Source organism: Semicossyphus pulcher, unplaced genomic scaffold, assembly GCF_022749685.1.
Source record: "Semicossyphus pulcher isolate SPU_LCO1_2020_fin unplaced genomic scaffold, fSemPul1.0.p SCAF_11, whole genome shotgun sequence".
NCBI lineage: Eukaryota > Metazoa > Chordata > Actinopteri > Labriformes > Labridae > Semicossyphus > Semicossyphus pulcher.
Window position 1 is genome coordinate 14,156,316 of NW_027211615.1, and position 19,761 is coordinate 14,176,076.

A 19,761-nucleotide genomic window follows, 5' to 3' on the forward strand; every position below is an offset into this window, starting at 1 on the left:
CTTTATTTTGTTCATGTTTGGTCTGGTAAATAGAGTGTGGCCTACTTCCTATATCAGTATTTGAAGCCTTTTCAGATGTTTACCTCAATAATAAATGTGATAGAACTACAACAAGCACTCAAACTACAAAAATGTTTGTTACTTCGGCTATCATCATCATCATCATCATCATCGCATGCACAGAAAATGTTTACAATCTTGATTCTCCTAGAACAGATGTTTACTTACACTTACTTCGAGCACACTTTAGCGTGCCACCTGTTTGGTGTGATAAACTGCATGTTGTGTCATTTATATGTTGTGTAGTAAAATAGGATAACTTTCAAAAGGCTAAACCTATCAGAGAATTAATGGCTGCATCTTTAGCATGCCACTTTGACATCACCAAAATTCTTGAAATTGCCATATTTATATTTCGGGGTTGACATTGTCTTTGAAGCTATAAAACATATAGTTCCTAAGGTCTCACTCAAGATTCAGGGCCAAAGGGGTTCAGGGGACGTCAATTCTAAGGCTGATTATTTAATAACCCCTCCATAAAAGCACATGTAGTGCAGAAGGATATACTGATAAACAAATAAACATTACAAGTTTTGTAAGTTACACACCACAATAATGATAAAGTAGTATGAGAAGAAACAGTTAATAGATTTGAATTAAAATACCGTGTATTGAAATATAGGCTATATGAGTAAAATTATCAGTGCTCCGGTTTCATGCTCTGACCACAGTGAGCACACAGTTATGATGAAAGTGTTGAAAGATGGTGTCATCCGAGATTGAGATGTTATACATAACTAAAGCTTACAGTTAACTAACAATATATAATAATACAAACGATAATAAGTTAATTTTCAAAACATTGTTTGATAGGAGGCAATGGCAGCAGCATGTATGCCCACCAGGGGGCGGTGTAAATTCCCCGCGGTGGTAGTTTCAGCAGCAGCAGCCGGAAGTGGAGCAGCAGCGTAAACATGGCTGACAGTGGAGATACAGGTGAGTTTGGGAGTGTGTAACAGCTGGACTTTATAGCTGTTTCCTCATATTTTGATAGTTTTGCTGTAGTTGCAGCGATAAAATGTCTGTTACTTATCATTCGTGTTTCGTGGACTCTGGGTATGACTCGTGGCAAAGTTATTTCCCCTATGCTAATGCTGCTAACGTTAGCATTGCAAGCAAATCAACGGTACAGTGAGCTAGAGAGAGTGGGCTGACATCGCGGTTATTGCATCATATTTTTGACTGGTTTTTAAATCAACGCAACAAGAAAAAATGCCTGTTTCTGCTATCATATGAGCTGTGCAGACGATGCCAGCCTACCGGGTTTGACACTGGTGTCGTTAGCATGATGCAAGTCGAGCAAAAGAAGTGTCACACATCCCGCTGACAGCATCAACAGAACTTGAGGACAGATTGCTAATTAAAGGCTGGTCCTGTCAGTACTGTCTGTTATCAAAGATGAAGCACAAGTGTTATACACTGATTTTATCACATTTATAAACTGTTTTTTTTTTACAGAGGGACCTGGCAACAAGGATGGCATTGAACGAGTAAAGGTTAGTTTCTTCCTTGGCTTTGTCACAGTCTCATGTAAGACCGATCAACTCTTCTCAGTCCATAACCAACAGATTTAACAAACGTTACCCAGCGTTTGAAAACATCACCAGGCTTGTAATAAACATCACCTGGCGTTTATACAGGTGTGATGGAGCCAAGCGTTTACATAATGATCTCTACCCTGTTATTTTTCCAGCTATTATATTTGAACTGCGACCAACATGTCAGTAAAGTAGAAGGGCAGACCACACGAACCAAGCACTGAACTCCTCTGCTTCTTGTTTAGGTAGCCTACAGAAATACGAAGTGTTAGCTTGGCTATTTTTTGAAATTATTATCATTATTATTTATTTATCTTTCTTAGGCTACTTTAATTTATTTACTTGTACACATGATTGAAAGTTAAAGTATGTAAAGTAGAGCAGAATTATATCAGCCTTCTGACAGCTAAAGGCTGTTTATGTCTGCTTTTTGACTTGGACCATTATCATAACTGTAATGGTTACCATTTGAAGAGTGTTTTTTTCTTGCTTAAGGAGATCAGTGCTTGATTGATTTGGTCTGATGTACTACTTTTACTGATTGGTGGAGTTCAGTTCAAATTTATGGCTGAGAAAACTACAGGGCAGTGTTAATTAGTTCATTAAACAACTGGCTGCATTACAAAAGAAACCCCAAACATATCATCCATCGCTATGTGTCACTCTGAACACCACATACCAAATAGGCTGACATCACCTAACTGTAATATTTAAAGCTTAATTGTTACGTTTGAGTTGACCTCCTACTTGTTTGCTTACCAGAATGAAGGCAAAGAGCTGACCAAAGAGGAGAAGCAGCGGCTGAGGAAAGAGAAGAAACAGCAGAAGAAAAGCAAAGAGAAAAAAGATGACAAGGCTTCACATGAAGGAGGGAAAGAAAAGAAGCATGTCAGTTCAGATCCTCCAGCTTCCCAGCCCACAACACAACCCCCAACACAGAAAGGTGCCAATAGTTGCCAAATTTGGATCCAGTGAATTCAAATAAAGCGCATTAGTCAGCGTGTTTTGACAATAATTTGCTTGCAGCCTTCTTTTCCAGCTGTGATCCATTTCTGTAATAACTCTCACCCCCCCTGTCTCTCAGCTCCTTCAGCAGTGCCTGCTCCAGTCCCCGTGCCTGCTTCAGAATCTCCCGCCCCGGCAGACAAGCCAGCAAAGAGCAAAGCGGAGATGAAAGCTGAGAGGAGAGCTCGACAGGAGGCTGAGAGGGCCTCCAAATCGGGCAAGAAGGGAGACGTCGGACAGCAGCCCGCTACAGGCAAACCTAAAGCGCAGCCTAGTGAGCTGCAGCCAGGTACTGTAAACGCCTTGAAGAAAAATAAAGCAGAAATAAAGCATCATATTCAGTGGAGAAAGTAACATTTGTGTGTGTTTTCAGTGGTGAAGAGGCTCCCAGAACATGTGCAGGTGGACAACCCGGAGGTTTTAAGGAAATTGGCTAAGAAGCTTGAAAGACAACAAGTGAGTTACTTTATGTGTCATCTTCAAAAACCTTCATGAAAGCGTGCTTTGTCTGATTCAGCTTGCCTGGACTTAATCAATTATGCTGCTAGTCAACCTCTGTGAGCACCATATGTGATTGCAGTTTTGGTTAAATCTGTAACTATTAATTAATTAACAAGAGCTTGAATTAAGGAAAAAGCCACCGCACATTCTCTAATACAGAACGCTTAAATGGCAGTGTGTCTTTAAATCCCTGCAGCCTCACATAACCACGAGTCATAACTGCATGTGCTTGTACCTAACATTTCTTTCAGACACCAGGGTACAATGCCGCTACGCAGGTTAAGGTCTTACTTCCTTCAATGTGTGCCGTTGACTTTTGTCTAATTGTTTTGTTTGCTAACATAAATGTTGGAGCACTGCGACATTACTCAGGAGTTCAGGATGTCAACCTATTGTCTGTTGAGACAAATGACTGTATATATAGATGGACGGCGCGTCTCCATCTGCTCTCATTGTACCAAATTGAAGCCAAAATCACCCCTGTGAGGGGTGCTGCCAACTGCCAGAGCTGTGCAGGAGAGATAGGCGGGTGGAGCTGCTGTAGCCACTTCTGCTAACCAAAACATGCTCTTAACAAACGGCAAAGATTCCACACGACAGCATGTTTAACAGCAGAACAGCTTCTTGTGTTGGTCTGAAGCAGACGTTCACAGATATGTAAACTTCAATGACTGCAGTGATTGTTTTGGTTACGTCTCCTCTCGCCATTCCTCCTCCACTCTGCTCACCCGGAACAGACCGACTGCAGGAGCCGTATTTGTCAGAGCTGTCAATCATCCTTTTTACAGCATCAAATAACTAATTAAAAATAAACCTGTCAGTAAAATGAACACTTGGACGTAAATCAGCATGATAAGAACTAACTATAATGACAGAAACCATGTTTGATGTTGTTTTTTTTTACTTATTTATTATATTTTATTTCATTTTTATAAAATTATAATACAACACAAAAAAGACCATCACAAATAACTAACAAAACAAAAATAAATCTACAATGGCGAAAGCCAGATTCTGTGAGGCAGGCACTGAGGATCTGACTGATTGAGCATCAGGTCAGAAACCCAGCTAGCCTTCAACAGGACAAGGCTTGGCGTGTATTTAGATTTTATAGTTTGACTCATGTCCCATCTGTTAACATGGAGGAGGCGGGCTTTATGACCTATACTGCAGCCAGTCAGCAGGGGGTGCTCTAAATGTTTTGGCTTCACTTAGGGAGCTGTCATGTCGTCCATCTTTTTATACAGTCTATGGTTGAGACAGAGGTGGTGCGCCAATGGGATGTGTCTGTTTGCAAAGTTGTTTCATTTGGTCTTTTGTGTGGAGATACAACAGTCTGCAGTTTGCTGTGCAGGTTAACGGTTGAATCCTATTCTGCTTTGTTTGTTTTATTTTAACTTTGTTGTATGACATGCGACATGATACGTCTCTGGGACTGTAGGTAAATGTTGTGATTTGTGTTTTCCTGAAAGTATCTGTTTTCCTGATGGCAGTTAAATCTAACCTGCTTTATTTCAGATCCCTCTCCGGTTGGACTACGGCTACAAAGTCAGCCTGTTTTCTCATCTCCACCAGTACAGCCGTAAAGCTCCTCTAACACAGCAACTCGGGTAAATTGACAATAAACCATATAGTGCATTAGGCAGTTTGTGTTGGAGGAGAAGAGTTTGATTGATTACAGACAATAATTGGTCTCAAAATCTTTTAAGGATACCTTTAATCTCACAGATTTTTCTTGGCTGTTTTTGTCTGTTGCAGCATTCCCTCCACGGTGATTCATCCTGCTATTGTTCGACTGGGCCTCCAGTATTCACAGGGCATTGTGGCGGGATCGAACGCTCGCTCTGTCGCCCTGCTGCATGCCTTCAAACAGGTACAGAGGGCTTTACAATCCTATTGGCGAATGGACATAATGCGTAGTGTGACAGTGTGTGTAAACTGTCCTAAAGCTTCTCCCTTCAGCTCAACTTCCACTGACTCCCACAATTTGCTACTATCTCAGCAAAATGTACATTCCATATTTTGCACTCCGAGCCTCAAAATGACAGGACTTCCATCAAACTGACCTCACTGACTCTTTTTAAAACCTTCTATTCGCACTATATTTTGAACCCTTTATCCCTTCCCCGTCATTCCAGCTCTTCAAAGTCCATCATCTCCTCCTTCATGCAAAGTAAAGCCATCAGTGCAGTTCAGCTCTCAGCTACACATGAAGCAGTACAGCCCAGCTTCAGCTTTTCCATTAGTGTCTAGATTTGGCTGTCCATCCAGAAATGCAGCTCAGAGCCAGAGATTTTTCAGCAGCCAGCAATCTCTCTGCAATTGCTCTGTCTAGTGTGAGCTTGTTACTTTTTGTTATTGTGGAGCGATTCAAAGCAAACAAAGTGAAAGCAATGTTTCTTTTCTCCTCAGGTAATAAGGGACTATACTACACCTCCAAATGAGGAGCTATCGAGAGACTTGGTCAACAAACTGAAACCTTATATCAGGTACAAAGACTCCAGTGTGTTTGTTTACTTTTCTGGGTTCACGCCTGGGTTATTCCATAACTTGAATACAGTAACTTTGAAATTATGAACACTATAACTTATAATGTTTACTTTTTTTTTTTTCAGTTTTCTGAATCAATGTCGCCCTCTGTCAGCCAGCATGGGTAATGCAATCAAATACATCAAGAAAGAGATCTCCAATATTCCGAGTCAATGCAAAGAAGAAGAGGTTTGTCTTTTTTCATGACTGATGCTGCGTTCACATTGATTCAGGCAGACAGTAGACGGCAAACAGGATGTCATTTTAGTGGACGAGAGGAGGACGGTAAAATGTGGTGAGGCCGGCAGAGAATGTCGGTAACGGTAACAGTAGACAACATTGCTGTCAAAAACTTTTTGACATCCTTCTCAACAGAATTTACAACCGGATGTTACATACCTCCCTCACACAATAAATTTATTCATCACCTAGTTTATTCAGCATCACCATAGCAACATCTCGTCATGCATGTTCCGTTTCACCGTCCTGCCATTCCGTCGGAGTGTTTGTTTGCTTCTCCCGTGCCGGCCAAAAGGTGTTGTCCGTCTGCCGTCTGCCTGACCCCATGTGAGCGCAGCCTTAGCCAGAGATCATAAACTTGCTAACATATTCTGTCTATGTAATACACAGCAGTGCCCTCATGCCTTCTCTTTGTCCGTTTAGGCGAAAAGCAAACTGCTGAACTGCATCGAGTGCTACATTAATGAGAATATCGTCCTTGCTGCTAAAGCTATTGCCAAGTACTCCATAGAGAAGATCAGTGATGGGGATGTCATCCTAGTTTACGGGTGGTAAGACAGGAAGTCCATGTTTATTTGTCTATCTGTTTGTGTTTTCATAGTTTCAGATGTAGAATGTGCAGTTCTCTGTTACCAAGCATTGCATAATAGTTGCAACACTTTCGTATCCAGACATCAAATCCTACTTTTAAACTCCTTTCTCTTCCCTTTCTCGTCTCGCATTTTAACCCCCTCCCTCCTTCTTTCAACATTCTCCCTCTGCTACATTAACAACTCTTATTTTTTCATCTCTCCTCCCATTTCCCTTTGCTCAGCTCGTCACTGGTCAACCACATCCTGTGCGAGGCCTTTGAGAAGAACAGGAAGTTCCGCGTCATCGTGGTGGACAGCCGGCCTCGACTGGAGGGGCGGGAGGCTCTGAGGCGCCTGGTCCAGAAAGGCATCAGCTGCACCTACGTCCTTATCTCAGCCGTCTCCTACATCCTTCCAGAGGTAATTAGGTGTTGACTCAAGGAGCAGCCGAGGTTTCTATTTAACATTTATTCATGTGGGTGGATGTGTTTTAATGATGCCTTTGACATGCATCTCGTAGGTATCTAAGGTGTTCCTTGGTGCTCACGCGCTGCTGGCCAATGGATATGTCATGTCACGCGTGGGGACATCACAGATAGCTCTGGTGGCCAAAGCCTTTAACGTGCCTGTGCTGGTGTGTTGTGAGACCTACAAGTTTTGTGAGAGGGTGCAGACAGACTCCTTCGTGTCAAATGAATTAGGTAAGGAAAAATCCCAATGTCTGTTTCTTTAAGTGTGTCTTAATGTTTGATTCTGTCTCTTTAAATGCTGAATTCTGCCTGTCCTTCCCAGATGACCCTGATGACCTCATTGTGACCCGCAAAGGGAAGACCCAGCTTGAGCACTGGCAGCAAGTGCCCTCCCTCGGCCTGCTTAACCTGGTTTATGACGTGACGCCTCCTGATTTCGTCGACCTGGTCATCACAGATCTGGGAATGATCCCGTGCACTTCGGTCCCTGTGGTGCTGCGGGTCAAAAACGTGGATCTGTGAACGACCTCCTGCTCGCGCTAACCCGAGCCTGGAGGCTGTTTCTCTGTTTCCATGGAGGCGTTTGTGCGCTTGATTGCCTGCTCACAACACAAAAATATCGTGCTTTTAGCATGCAATAAATATATATCTGAAATGGCATACGCTTTTTTTAAACAGAGTCCATGTGTGTTTTTATGGTAGAAGTCCATAATTACAGAGATTTGTTACACAAAGCTGATCCACTTAGTGAAGGTAGTTCTGCCTTTTTTAAAACATTGGGTAGAAGGAAAGACGTCTTAATAGATCCGTGTCATGAACTCTCTGTACAAGAACGTTTAATTGCTGGTTTTTAATGCAGAGCAATTTCGCTGTGGTTAGCAACACACTCCCTGCGTCATCCGCAGCATGCAATTTCTCAAATAGCCAGAAACTGCTCTAATTACAGCAAGCTACAGAGGAACTTTATGCCTCACATAAATTCTTCAGACTGTATTTAATGACCTAAATCCATTGATCTGGATAAAGAAAAAAAAGTGTAAAAAATGAACAAAGCCGGAAAAACTTTTTGGCAAAGGAGCTCAGATAATTTATTGTGTCCACAAAGTCAACACATGATTCTCACGTGCTTCAAATTTCATTTGGCACAAATTACAACACCCGAGGGTAAACAGAACTTGGATAAGCTACACGATAACCTTATTCCCAGCAGTAGTCAGTCAGTAGTAAATGCATTAGTGGATATTTATTCAGTTTCCTGGTTCATAAAAGGTGTTGAAATGAAGGAATTCTTGCATGTGCATAATGTAATAATAATAACTCAAGCTAGCAACGTACTGTATGTATTGTCACAAGTCTGAATCTTCATTGAAAGAAGTATCAAAGTGACTCATCCATCGACAACACATTTTAAGAGAACAGGAGGCACAAACCATTTTTAATCAAAACATGCAAGAAGTCGTAACAGCAGGTGACCACTACATAAAATACTGTAGTAGTTAAACTCGCTTCTTAAAATGTAGAAATGTAATCAAAGCATAACTTGAAATGTCAGAGGTTTGACATCATGAGTCATGTCGTGAACCTGTAATGAGTTTTGCTCTGAGTAAGGTACATGTTCAACATGCAGCAAACAACCGGCCAAGAAGTACAAATACACACTCAGTGCATGTTTGTCAGCAAGAAAATCTTAAATTGCCAGTAAGCAACATTGCAATGGAAATGCTGACACAGGTCACGTAGAAGCCGGATGTTTTGGTTTGTACAGAGTCGCTGTGATTGGCTAGTTATGTGGAAAGCTAACCCTGATTGGTTGTTTGATTCAGACCATGACAAACTAAATACAAAGGGGCGGGCGCTCACAGTCACAGATCAGCAATCAACATCATTTCAATTTCATGTTAGGGAAATGCAATGGTCAAAATGTGTTACTTTAACCAAAGTCTTGTGAAATAATGTTGCCTACTGTAGCTTTAAGAATTTTCTTAAACAAAACTGTATTGAAATCTTGTCTCAATCAATTACATTTAAAAAGCTAATAAAGTGTTAACAGTGGTTTTATTATCAAAAATTTAAAAGAGTTTCAAACTTGGAGCGACATGCTTTTAAATTAATTTTCTCTGTAACATTTGACTGATGATGCAGTTTTTCCACTTTTAAAAATGTCCCAAGATAAAACAAAGCTTCCCCACAAAAGGTCTAAAATATGATAAAACATGATGTTTAAACAAAGTCTGGGGTTATTCCAGACAGTCAGTTTTCCCTTTCAGAACTGTCAGTTTTCCCTTTCAGAACAGTCAGTTTCAGCTCAAATTTTTGCACATAAAGGATTCGACTTCAGCTCAGCCTCAGAGTGAGTTCACCTTACGTCTCTGGGTGACCCACAGCAGGACTGAGAGCACAACTGTAGAGGCTCCGAGAGGCCCGAACACCTGGAGAACTGGGAACTCCCCCTATGACAATGAAATAAATACATAGCTTTAAATATTAAAAATATACATGTGAAACAATATTAAACTAAGTAATACAATTCTTTATAAAGTGAATGATTCAGAGAAAGCTGACCTCCCGGAGACACTTGTATCCATGATAGTCGCCGGCACAGCTGCACTCGAAGAAGCCGGGGCCGTAGGGGGCGCAGAGGGAGTTCACCGGGCAGTCAGTGGCTGAGGATTGTAAACAATTATGAGATAAACAGATGTCAGGTATTAAACGCTGCTGCAATTTTTAGATTTATGTCATTATGAGAGAGAAACGTACACAGCTGTCCGGTCTGGTTGCACATATCTTTCTGGCCTTCACAAACACGATTTCCCTCTTTGACCTCCACTTTTACCCAGGAAGTGTTGCCTCCAGGACAGGCTACTTCCTGTGGCAAAATCCTATTGAGACGCAAAAAAAAAGAGTTACAATTATATTAAAGTAACTTCATGAGCAACCATCTTAATAAAAAAAAATGAGGGTTTCATTTAACAGAATACTTACATGTGATTTAACTCACTAAATCCTTGAAATGTTGTGTCATTGATGTTGACAATGGGATTGAGTGAGACGTCTCTGCAAAGCAAAAGTTTATAAAGTGAAAAAATGTTTGGAAGTAAAAGAGAAATAGTTCCTTTTAGGTATTAATAACAAACAATGAATCAGACATAGTTATACATATTGGACTTTAATTATGTGATTATTTGCCTTCTTTCTCTGAAGAATGTTAGAGAGTTTGGTCCTTGCTAGTAAGGTTGGGTGATCTACCAAACTGATTATATTGTTGTTTTTATAACACCTTCAGGCGTTTCGTTAGATAATAAACGCTGCCTTGTTGTTTTCAATCTTTTCCAACCTCTTTATTATTGTTGGTTGCCAAAACTCATAAAATGTGAAATGTTTTGCAGCAAGATTTACTTTGAAAGTCTAACCTTTATTTTGCTTATTTATAGTCACTAACTTTAACACTTTATTTTGAAAATATTAACCTGATTTTGCTTATTTATTATCGATAACTTTTCTGCTCTTTTTTAAAAGTGGAACATGACGTCAAACTTTTTTTTTCTTACTTTCTCACTTTAATTTAAAAATCGAACCTGACTTTGGTAATTTATTACCAACTTTGCTGCTTTATTTTGAAATTTTAATCTGACATTGCTTATGTATTATTACTGACTTTGCTGCTGTACTTTGAAAGTCTATGCTGATTATCGTTAACTTTATCGTTTTATTTTGAAAATATAACCCGACTTTGCTTGTTTATTATCACTAACCGCTTTATTTTGAAAGTCTAACATCCCTTTGAATATCTATTATTGCTTACTTAACCTCTTTATATTGAAAGTCTAAGCTGACGTAGCATATTTATAATTGCTAACTTTACTTCTTTAGTTTAAAAATCGAACCTGTTGTTACATTTGTATTAGTTTATAAGTTTATCGGTTTATTTTGAAAATGTTACATGACTTTGATTGATCACCATAAATATAACTATGTGCAATTAAACACAGTTTACCTATGATTCTTACATTATCAAAACTAGCATGAATCCTTTACAATAGAAAAGATTCATTGTTTAAACCCATGCTGTAAATGGCCTTATTTGCAAATTATCAATCTTCTAATGATCCTCTGATGCCACCATCACCACCACCATTTAACAAGCACAAATGAACAACCTTTACCTATCAAATTGTTGATATAATATGATATAATATATGAAGGCATCAAACGGCCCCACCCTAATGTGCCTACTGAATGGTTTGTTAAAGGTTTTAAACTGAATTTACAGTACATACATCATTAATGTCCTTGACGCCCCCTGCAGACCCTCCACATGAGTCAGTGAGCAATTGGACAGGTCCAACCTGACACACACACACAAAAAGAACATGTTGAAACATCAACAAAACATGGCATAGGCTGCTGTATTTCTGTGCTTTTTCTCAGCTCTTCGTCATCATTTAATCTAGCAGACCAAAGGGATACTCTGATATGGTAGCGATAGTATTATAAATAATAACATTGAAAAGGTTCTACTAAACAAAATTATCATATGAGGTTCATTTTGTGTTTATGTACTCTAATAATGTGTTTCTTAACTTTTACTTTCAACACTTCTTGTTGTCAACAGGACATATACGTATAATTTACATGAGATTTACTATCAGCCTTGAAGGCAACATTAAAGTCTTACCCGATGATGTGTTCAGGGACACATGGGTCGTCTTTTCTGAGACAGCAGCGACCGTGTATCCGACCATCGGATGAGGCGCAAAACTGGCCCACAGCGGAGCCATTTAGCACAGTACCGCCGCAGAGCTCACATACCTGTGATTTATAATCATTTCAAAATGAAAAAGGAGATTGTAAACAACGTTCCCAGTCATCATCGGTGGCACCTACAGCAACTGTTAACTTCAAAACAATCTGTTTAATTTACTTATTGAGGTAAAGACTACAGCTGTCATAAGGACAAATTAAAGGCTTACCTGCAACTCGGTCAGTTGAAAACTTGTGTAAAAACAGAGATTAAAGATCAAAATAAGAACTACAGATTTTAGCTGGCTGCACCCAGCTTTCATTTTCATCGACTGAAGTCATATGATCCGACTGGAGCGGACATGTGACAGGAAGTAGCTCCAAAACATTTTCCGGAGGTCCACACATATTTTGCGCTGCAATTACGCATACTTTCAGTTTGATGCATTAACTGTAATAATATATATTTGTTTAGTGAAAATAATGGACGGAAACACGGTGGGATAATATCAAATGTTTGAAGAAATTTCATACTCAAAATCAACATTTACAGCCTAAATGTTTTAATGCAAGGAATACATTATCTATTTTAAACCTTAACAGCAGTCAAGCACTTATTTTTTATTTAATAATATATTTTATGCAATAAAGCGCAACAGTCAAAGCTCATATTTTATTAATTCTGTACAATTGTTGACAAAATCTAGACGCATTTTTGTGACTGTAATGAATTTTGTCTGCGCTTTCACTGTCACATTGGGTTGCACCAAATAAAGGGGTGACTTCAAGTGAAAGGATTTAACGAGATTCAAAATATAGACCACAACATAATAGTAGCATATTTAATAAAATAAATGAAAAGTTTTATCTTTAAGTGTAAATCATGTTACTGAATTAACGCTGGTGTAGTCGAATTTTTTCGCCCGTGAAGAGTGGACCACCCCCGGCTGAAAACGAGATGGTTTGGCCCACAGGGATTGTTGCAATGCCTCTCGATGGGCCACTAAATACACTGAACACAGAAAGGTTCGAAGGTGCTGGTGCATCTGCCTTCTTTGCCATTTCTATCACAGTTTATCTATGAGTTTCCTCCGTCGCTTTATAGATATTTCATCAGCAAATATAGGAGACAGGATATACCAAGCAAAACCAACACGAGTGCAACTGTCTCCCCTCTTATTTCGAAAGGTTTGCCCACGGCTCTGCGACGCTGTGTTGTTTGCAGGAACCAACTGCACCTTTTATCCGTAAACTTCATCTGGTTACGCTGATGAACATAGTTACCCGTGTACGCTGAAACTCAAACCTGACAGTAGGTGGTTTTAAGTTATCACAAATTACTTTAAAAAGTGGTCGAAAGGATATTTAACGCCTGTAGTGAAGGTGTAATTACTTAACACTTGCAACATGGCTGCTGCGGGATCGGCAGTGAGAAAAGTTTGACACTGACGTGGGAGAAGTTTTATGTGAATGCTGGTTGGTGCATGACTTTTCTGGCAGATAATAAAGTCGTCAGCAGTCTCGTCCAGCCTGACACCGCTTTCCCCGGACTTACAACCCAGTGGATGATCCGAGTCGGAGCCCCCTCCTCCGCCGACAGTCACTGCAGTGGTGGACTTTGTGGAGAAACTGTGGTGTCTTTTTCTCTATCGCGAGCTGTGGTGGCGTTCAAGGACTTGTCGTAGGGCAGCGGGCTGCAGTGTGTCCAGCTAAAATGCATTTTTCCATCCCCGAAACGGAGGTTCGTTCGGGAGAAAGTGGATCAACCTATGTGGTGAGCACGCTAATTTGTGTTTTTATTGTACCTGCCTCACTAAGCTTGTGCCCACAGGTCGGGCTAATGCCAATACAGCAAGGCTTTCTATGTTTACTGTTATAAATGAACTGAAAGCAAGAACAGGGATCTATAACCACCGATATTTTCATACCCTTTTTGCTGATTGCCGATTTCAATACCGATATATGTTTTTTTCACCTAATTGCAGAGAACATCAAGTCTCCCCTGTAGTGGAATTGATATCATGCCTACTTTTATTGTAGTGGCCCACTGGCAGATACCGATTACAAACAACTGTCTAATGCAATAAAAATCAGCGATACCTTCAGTAAGACCACAAAATGCTCAAGTGTATCACATGCAGTTATCATGTTTAACAAGATTTTAAAAAACCCGTATAGAATACAAGGTGAGGAAGTTGAAAAAAGGCCATTGAAAGCACCATCAAGAATGTGATTAAACATTATATTTAGCATGAACTTTCTCTGGTAGATGTTATATGGCTGCCATTGTTGTTGTATGTCACCAAATCTTACTTACTGTAAATGCCACCAAACACAGTCCCTTTTGTTTAAAGGTTTTAGTCAGCACTTTAATTCTCTCAGAGATTTGCAAACATAATATTACAATCCGCCTTGCTATTTAGAGAAAAATACAGTTAACATTGCTTCAACTCTATTGTTTAGTTCTCCAAATAACATTTAAATATAGCTGTCATGAAGTGCAGCAATCATTTGTGGCTCCGTCATCTTAACTTTGTGTTTATCCTCTTTAACTTTATGTCTTATCCATAGCATTTTGAGTTGCCATTGTGTTTAGAAGGTGCCGTGACTCCCGTTGCCTTGACACATTGGCAGACATGCTCTGTAGATCTCAGAGAGGATAATTCATGGAGGCTGGTCAAGGACAGCTGTAGTGAAGCATCATACCAGACCAACAATTTTAAGCTTTTAGGGATGTTTCACCCTGTTCTCCTCGTAAACCACAGACACCAGTGACATAAACAGTCTGGCTACATTTTTTTTTGGCAGAACCAGTATTGTTCCATGTGCTGCTTGATGGTGTAGACAACAGCACTGGTGTGAATGTGTGTCTATTAACATGCCCCATCCACGCTCACAACTCATTACGTTGCTAGGGAACAGCTTGGGTTCAGTTTTTCCTGTTAGTTATGAACATCATGTGAACAAACACTACAACAAATAATAGTCTTGGTGAGCAGTGGGTGTATAGTTTTTATTGTAAAGAGACTCAGCTTTACATTAATATATCAACGCTGACACTCTCATATTTGCTTTGAAATAACATCTGCAACATCTGATTTCCATGTGAACACACGATGGCTGTTTTCAACGTCTGACACCGGCGAATAACTGTTGTTCATCTTGAGTCCATGTGCTCCAAAGATAGCAGGAATATCTTGGAATAAGCTCATACATGCTTGAACATGTCGGTGTGTTCAATGTCCCAACATAGCTTGGGATAAAAACTAAATAGTGACTTTTTCTGAAGGCTGGATTTTGGATCAATTCTGCACTCTTTAATGTCAAAATGTTTCTAGAGTGAGTATTTTAGGAGCCATATTTCCACTCGGCTGAGCTCGCTTTTACTCTGTACCGCAGTGGGAACTTTAAAGCGCCCTGTTTCACCTCACAGCCTGCCAGTCGTGTGACTGTCATTGTGACCTTCCTGTAACCGGCCAACAGGAAGGGACTTTGCTTGATTATAATGCTGAGAGATGGGCTGTGTACCTTGGAACCAGCAGGCCACAGAATCTGCAGAGTTTGCACAGGGCTTTTTAGAATAACAAGGTTGGCACTTTTTTTAAATATGGTGCCATTCCTGTGCAAGCACAGACAAATCAAGTGCTCAGTCACACTTCCTCTTGTCTGGTAAACTTGAATCTTCCTCTTGGGTTCACATGATATTTACTCGCTGCGTTTGTGGGTGTTTGTGGGTGTGTAAAAGAGAGATAGACGTTGGTGCTACTGTAAGTGATAGTGACTCATTTACTCTGGGTGAGGAACATGTTGGGACATAAAAAAGAGCAGGATCATCTGTTTCTGTTTATAGTTTTGTAAATCAAACTCAGCAGGGTGCCTGAGAGGAACTTACAGTGAGCATTTGTTTAAACTGAAGAACACAGAGTTAATTTAAAAATGTGTTCAGATAAGCACCTTTCTCAGTTCCTCAGGATGAATCTTACTCATCCTACTCGTGTCATTTTATGTGAAAGGAAGAAGCATAAATACGCACATCACGTGTGGGTGCAGCGCTGCTGATAACAGGCAGTAAATGAAAGAAAGACGCCTCCACACAAACTCAAAACTTCAGTTTATGTAAATACACAATGTTTCGATCTCAGATGAGCTGAGTCAGAGTTCTTTAGGCTTCTTTTTTGTTCTCATCAGACACTTTTCATGTTTCTGTATTTTACACGTTTGAAGCTTTTTTTCTGTATCTTGACAAGGTAACTTTTTTTTGTGAGATTTGATACTGGTTCAACTCTTTAAACTGGAATTACTGGTGCAAAACTTATTTCAAGCATTTTATCCTTTTATCTTTTTCACATATCATGAACAGTCATTTGAACACCGAGCTTGACTTGTACGTAAGTTTGGCAAAGAAATGTTTTTTCCAGAGATTCATTTCTTTCTATAAGTAGGAGCCAATCTTATTTCTTGTAAGTCCATTTAATCAGGAGGATTTCTTATTTTTTGCACAATACGCTTTTTCTCTGTGAATTTCAAGCACATTTTTGCACAAATTGAGAAAGTTAATCACAGAAAACTGCACTTGTATTTTTTTTATTTGGACGCACAAGATTTTCATTTAAATAAATGTCTGTTAAGTCTCCATCTATCGCCGAATGAGGTAACACAATGGTGATTGAGTCTATGGCCCACTGATGAAAGCCTTTGCATTTGCAGTAATATAGTATTATTACAGGCTGGGTGTCTGTGGAGACACTAGCGGAAAAAATCACAAGCGGCGCCCAGTTAGTGACGTGTTTTCCATCAGCCAGCAGTGGTTGGTCTGCCAGAGAGGGTAGGCGGAGCTAAGCGGCTGCTTTTCCGCTCTCTGCAAGTGTTGCGAGTAAACAGTAATCTACTATGGCTGAACAAACAAAGAAAAGATCGATGACTACAGATACAACTTCAAAAAGAAGTGAAAATCCAAAGAAAAAGAAACAAATTCGACGCTCAGACGAAGGCAAGCGGTCTAAAAAGGAAAGCGGGGAAAATCAAGAGTTACAACCGGATCCAACCGTGGACGTCACACATGCAACACTGTTTGGATATCTGGGAAGTGTGCTCCCGCAATTAAGTTTATCACCATAGGTGCCGCCAAAGAGAACGAAACTGAGATCTTTGAGATTAGCACTTTACGATTACGTAATTTTTTTTGTTTGTTTTCAGATCTTTGCAAGTTATTTCTTTTCTCCTGTTCTTATTATTGATGTCGCTCTATGATAAAGTCAAAATATTTTTTCACCTAACAAATGTCTGACTGGGATAAATAACTAACATAATTAATATTTCACTATTTAATAATATACACATTTTGATAGGAGTTGGTGAGCAGAAGAAGCATTGGATGATTGTTGATGATTCCCTGAGTTGAACCGGTGGCGACTCACAGAAAACAGGGTTATTTTTCTCTGCGTTGTCAAACATTCTGCAAACTCATTCTTCCTTCCTGCGTGGATCCTGCCTACATACACATATTTCTGTTCGGTCGTCCGCCTCTGAATTCTTCCACTTTCCTCCTGAAGTTTAACTTTGTTTTTCTTTTGACAGGAAGTGTAGGTCAGTGCTGAAATATGCAACTACATGCACCAGCATGGTCTGGATTCTTCAACACTTTATATTCCCTTTTTAGTTTGACAGATAATCCATCGTGTTGACTATAAATAATCGGTGAAGGAGATTAAAGCACAAACAGTTTATGCTTCGACACCCAAATAGGAACTCTACTCTTATAACAAACAGAGCGCACTTCCTCTCAGCTGAAGCCAGAGCTCCACACAGCCTGACTGAAGCTGGTATTTCTTAACAAATGAAGGAGCGAGTATTAATGTGATCATAATCATGAGTTTTTCATAGATATAATGACAAATAAAAAGATATCTTCAGGAAGTGAGATGCTAGTTTTTAAACACTATATTAGCCAAAGCTTAAGCTGTTTTCAACCACGAGTTGTTGTGACACATTCTGGGTTGGAACTTGATTTTTAAGGCGTCCTGTGTTTACAGTGGCAGTGTTGACTGGCAACTTAACAGAAGTGATTTTATTTCCCCGAGGCCAAAGCTTAAAGTATCTTGTTGTTATTCATGCTGTCTAGTATCTTTCCCAACCCTTGACGAAGCTTCTGACGTGGAAAAAAATAGATTTATTTTCCAAAATTGGCTCGAAACACGCTGGAAAGCAGATATTTGGATTGCTGATTCCAAGTGTTGGTTTTGCAGAGGAGCATCCAGCGATCCATCTTTCTCTGTCTGTCAAAACAAACGAGGGGTGTCTCTGAGACAGAATTAAAGATTCCCCATGTGAGGCCTTCCTTTCTGTATTTGTTAGCTTCTGCATAATTCAAGGAGACGCTGTTGTGATTGAACAATGTGCAGCCGAGTCTGTTTTTCCCCTTTGGAAATCAGCGGGGTTTGATCGAATCCAATTCACACTTCATTTGTTTGGTCCTCCTTAATGAATTCAAGGAGTGAGGAAACTCTCGGTGGTTAGATAAGATGGATTGAGATTGCGGTGGTTGTGAGGGAGAATCAGTAGTGATACTTTAGCTCATGATAAAATATATTAACTGTTAGGGATCCACCGTTTGAGAAAATCAGGCCTGATACCGATGTTTTTTTCAATAACTGTGTTTTTTAATTTTAGTTATAAAAGAAAATGTATTCAGACCTTCATCACACTCTTTGAGAAAGCATGAATTCAATCTTTCAAATTCCCAAAACATCTTTTTATTTAAGCTTCTTTCACATGAAAATAATCTTGTTTCAAAAAATAACAGCCTAAAAAATAGCCTCTTTAGCCTGTTTTAGAATCACCTGCTCAGACTGCAAACTTTTCTCAGTGCTTAAAGAGCCGAACAAAAATCTTTCTGAAAACAAATACTTTTATGTTGCAATAAAATTTACTGCACAATTAAAGCAGTTAAATAATAAAAACATCGGTGCATGCCACCTTATTTGCATCGATGCATCATTACTGTACTGAGTTTGTGCGCCATCAGGTCAGGAAATGCACATGGACTAAATTATAGTCAGCTTTCGACTGATGCATTGAAAAGTATTTTATTTAAAGGGGGGGTATTATGCTAATTTCAAGCTTCATATTTCACTCTGTGATACCTGTGGATTAGCTTAGCATAAATTACAGCTATAAAAACTCACCGTTGTTCTAAAACTGGTGCTCTGTGCCAGCCCTCATACAGCTTCTGTCCCTTTAAGAAACCCTGCCCCTACAAGCCCGCTTTCTTCTGATCAGCCAGTTTGTGATGTCACAAAGTGCAGCATGTAGAAAAAACTGTGTGAAACCTGGCATTCACAGCAGCCTGCAGACTGAGCTGAAAAGCCTGGGGACTACTCCAACATACTTTTACCTACGGATTTGAAACTTCACCCATGTTTAGTTTGGGCATCCAACATTGTGACATTATATATGTCTTAAAATGTGAAACGGCATAATACCCCCTATAAACAAATCAAGACAAGCTGTTAAAGATACATTTCTCTGCACTATGTCCGACATTTGCACCATCTTTTTCCTTACATTTAAACTTGTCCTGTCTATCTCCCGCAGGCCTACAACATCCACGTCAACGGCGTGCTGCACTGTCGGGTACGCTACAGCCAACTCCTCGGCCTCCACGAACAGGTGAGTCTTCGCCCATCATAATAAAAACAAAGCTGTGGGTATGATTTGGACCAGAAGTGACTGGCCTGCATGCACGCTGCACTGAAAGCTGTTTAAATGCCACCAAATCCACCCTGCGTGATCTTTCGCTCGTCTCTGTGCCGCATGGTCGATACGCCGCCCTCCCATCACTTTGACTCATGGCGACTTGAAGTCCTGCGCCGTTATTCCTCCCAGGGTTCAAACTATTGCACGTAAATAGACGGTATTGTTTGAGGAGGAGGCTGGAGGAGGAGGTGGCTGACGTGGAAGGAATGTTCTTGGCCTTTCTTTCACTTCACCTGCTGGGAAAAAGGAACTTAATCTGAGGAAGAAATGTCGAAAAGTGTCGAGTAGCCTGGCCTGTGCCTTAGTGAGGCTTGAGGCGATTTGTTAGTTCTGTTATTAGGCAATTAGTGT

General features: G+C 40.0%; 3 protein-coding genes across 3 annotated transcripts in view; 2 read left to right on the forward strand and 1 right to left on the reverse strand.

Moving 5' to 3' along the window:
- The first annotated feature begins 954 nt into the window (after window positions 1-954).
- Window positions 955-7,575, forward strand: eif2b4 (eukaryotic translation initiation factor 2B, subunit 4 delta). The gene is made up of 13 exons (XM_069655769.1): window positions 955-996; window positions 1,519-1,556; window positions 2,361-2,541; window positions 2,683-2,892; window positions 2,977-3,059; window positions 4,623-4,714; window positions 4,863-4,977; window positions 5,517-5,593; window positions 5,720-5,822; window positions 6,297-6,424; window positions 6,688-6,865; window positions 6,966-7,146; window positions 7,238-7,575. Exons 1-13 carry the CDS (start codon window positions 975-977, stop codon window positions 7,435-7,437), a joined length of 1,608 nt encoding a protein of 535 aa, XP_069511870.1. The 5' UTR covers window positions 955-974; the 3' UTR covers window positions 7,438-7,575.
- A 400-nt stretch (window positions 7,576-7,975) lies between these two features.
- atraid (all-trans retinoic acid-induced differentiation factor) lies at window positions 7,976-11,984 on the reverse strand. Its single transcript, XM_069656645.1, has 7 exons — window positions 11,886-11,984; window positions 11,591-11,724; window positions 11,193-11,261; window positions 9,898-9,969; window positions 9,673-9,794; window positions 9,478-9,578; window positions 7,976-9,365 (listed from the first exon to the last, which is right to left on the reverse strand). Exons 1-7 carry the CDS (start codon window positions 11,982-11,984, stop codon window positions 9,261-9,263), a joined length of 702 nt encoding a protein of 233 aa, XP_069512746.1. The 3' UTR covers window positions 7,976-9,260.
- A 696-nt stretch (window positions 11,985-12,680) lies between these two features.
- The window catches only part of snx17 (sorting nexin 17), a 31,004-nt gene continuing 23,923 nt past the window's right edge, over window positions 12,681-19,761 (forward strand). Inside the window, exons 1-2 of the mRNA XM_069657728.1 lie at window positions 12,681-13,429; window positions 19,249-19,323. Coding sequence (XP_069513829.1) covers window positions 13,370-13,429; window positions 19,249-19,323 — 135 coding nt within the window. The 5' untranslated portion in view covers window positions 12,681-13,369. The remainder of the gene's footprint in view (window positions 13,430-19,248; window positions 19,324-19,761) is intronic.

What these genes read in the sequence shown, in the direction of transcription:
- eif2b4 (XM_069655769.1), top strand. Translation starts at nt 975, where the DNA reads ATGGCTGACAGTGGAGATACAG. An exon ending in ATGGCATTGAACGAGTAAAG is followed by an intron (nt 1,557 to 2,360) that starts GTTAGTTTCTTC and finishes TTTGCTTACCAG; the next exon opens with AATGAAGGCAAAGAGCTGAC. An exon ending in GCCTAGTGAGCTGCAGCCAG is followed by an intron (nt 2,893 to 2,976) that starts GTACTGTAAACG and finishes GTGTGTTTTCAG; the next exon opens with TGGTGAAGAGGCTCCCAGAA.
- atraid (XM_069656645.1), bottom strand. Translation starts at nt 11,984, where the DNA reads ATGAAAATGAAAGCTGGGTGCAGCCAGCTAAAATCTGTAGTTCTTATT. An exon ending in GCGTCAAGGACATTAATGAT is followed by an intron (nt 9,970 to 11,192) that starts GTATGTACTGTA and finishes TTTGCTTTGCAG; the next exon opens with AGACGTCTCACTCAATCCCA. An exon ending in TTTAGTGAGTTAAATCACAT is followed by an intron (nt 9,795 to 9,897) that starts GTAAGTATTCTG and finishes GCGTCTCAATAG; the next exon opens with GATTTTGCCACAGGAAGTAG.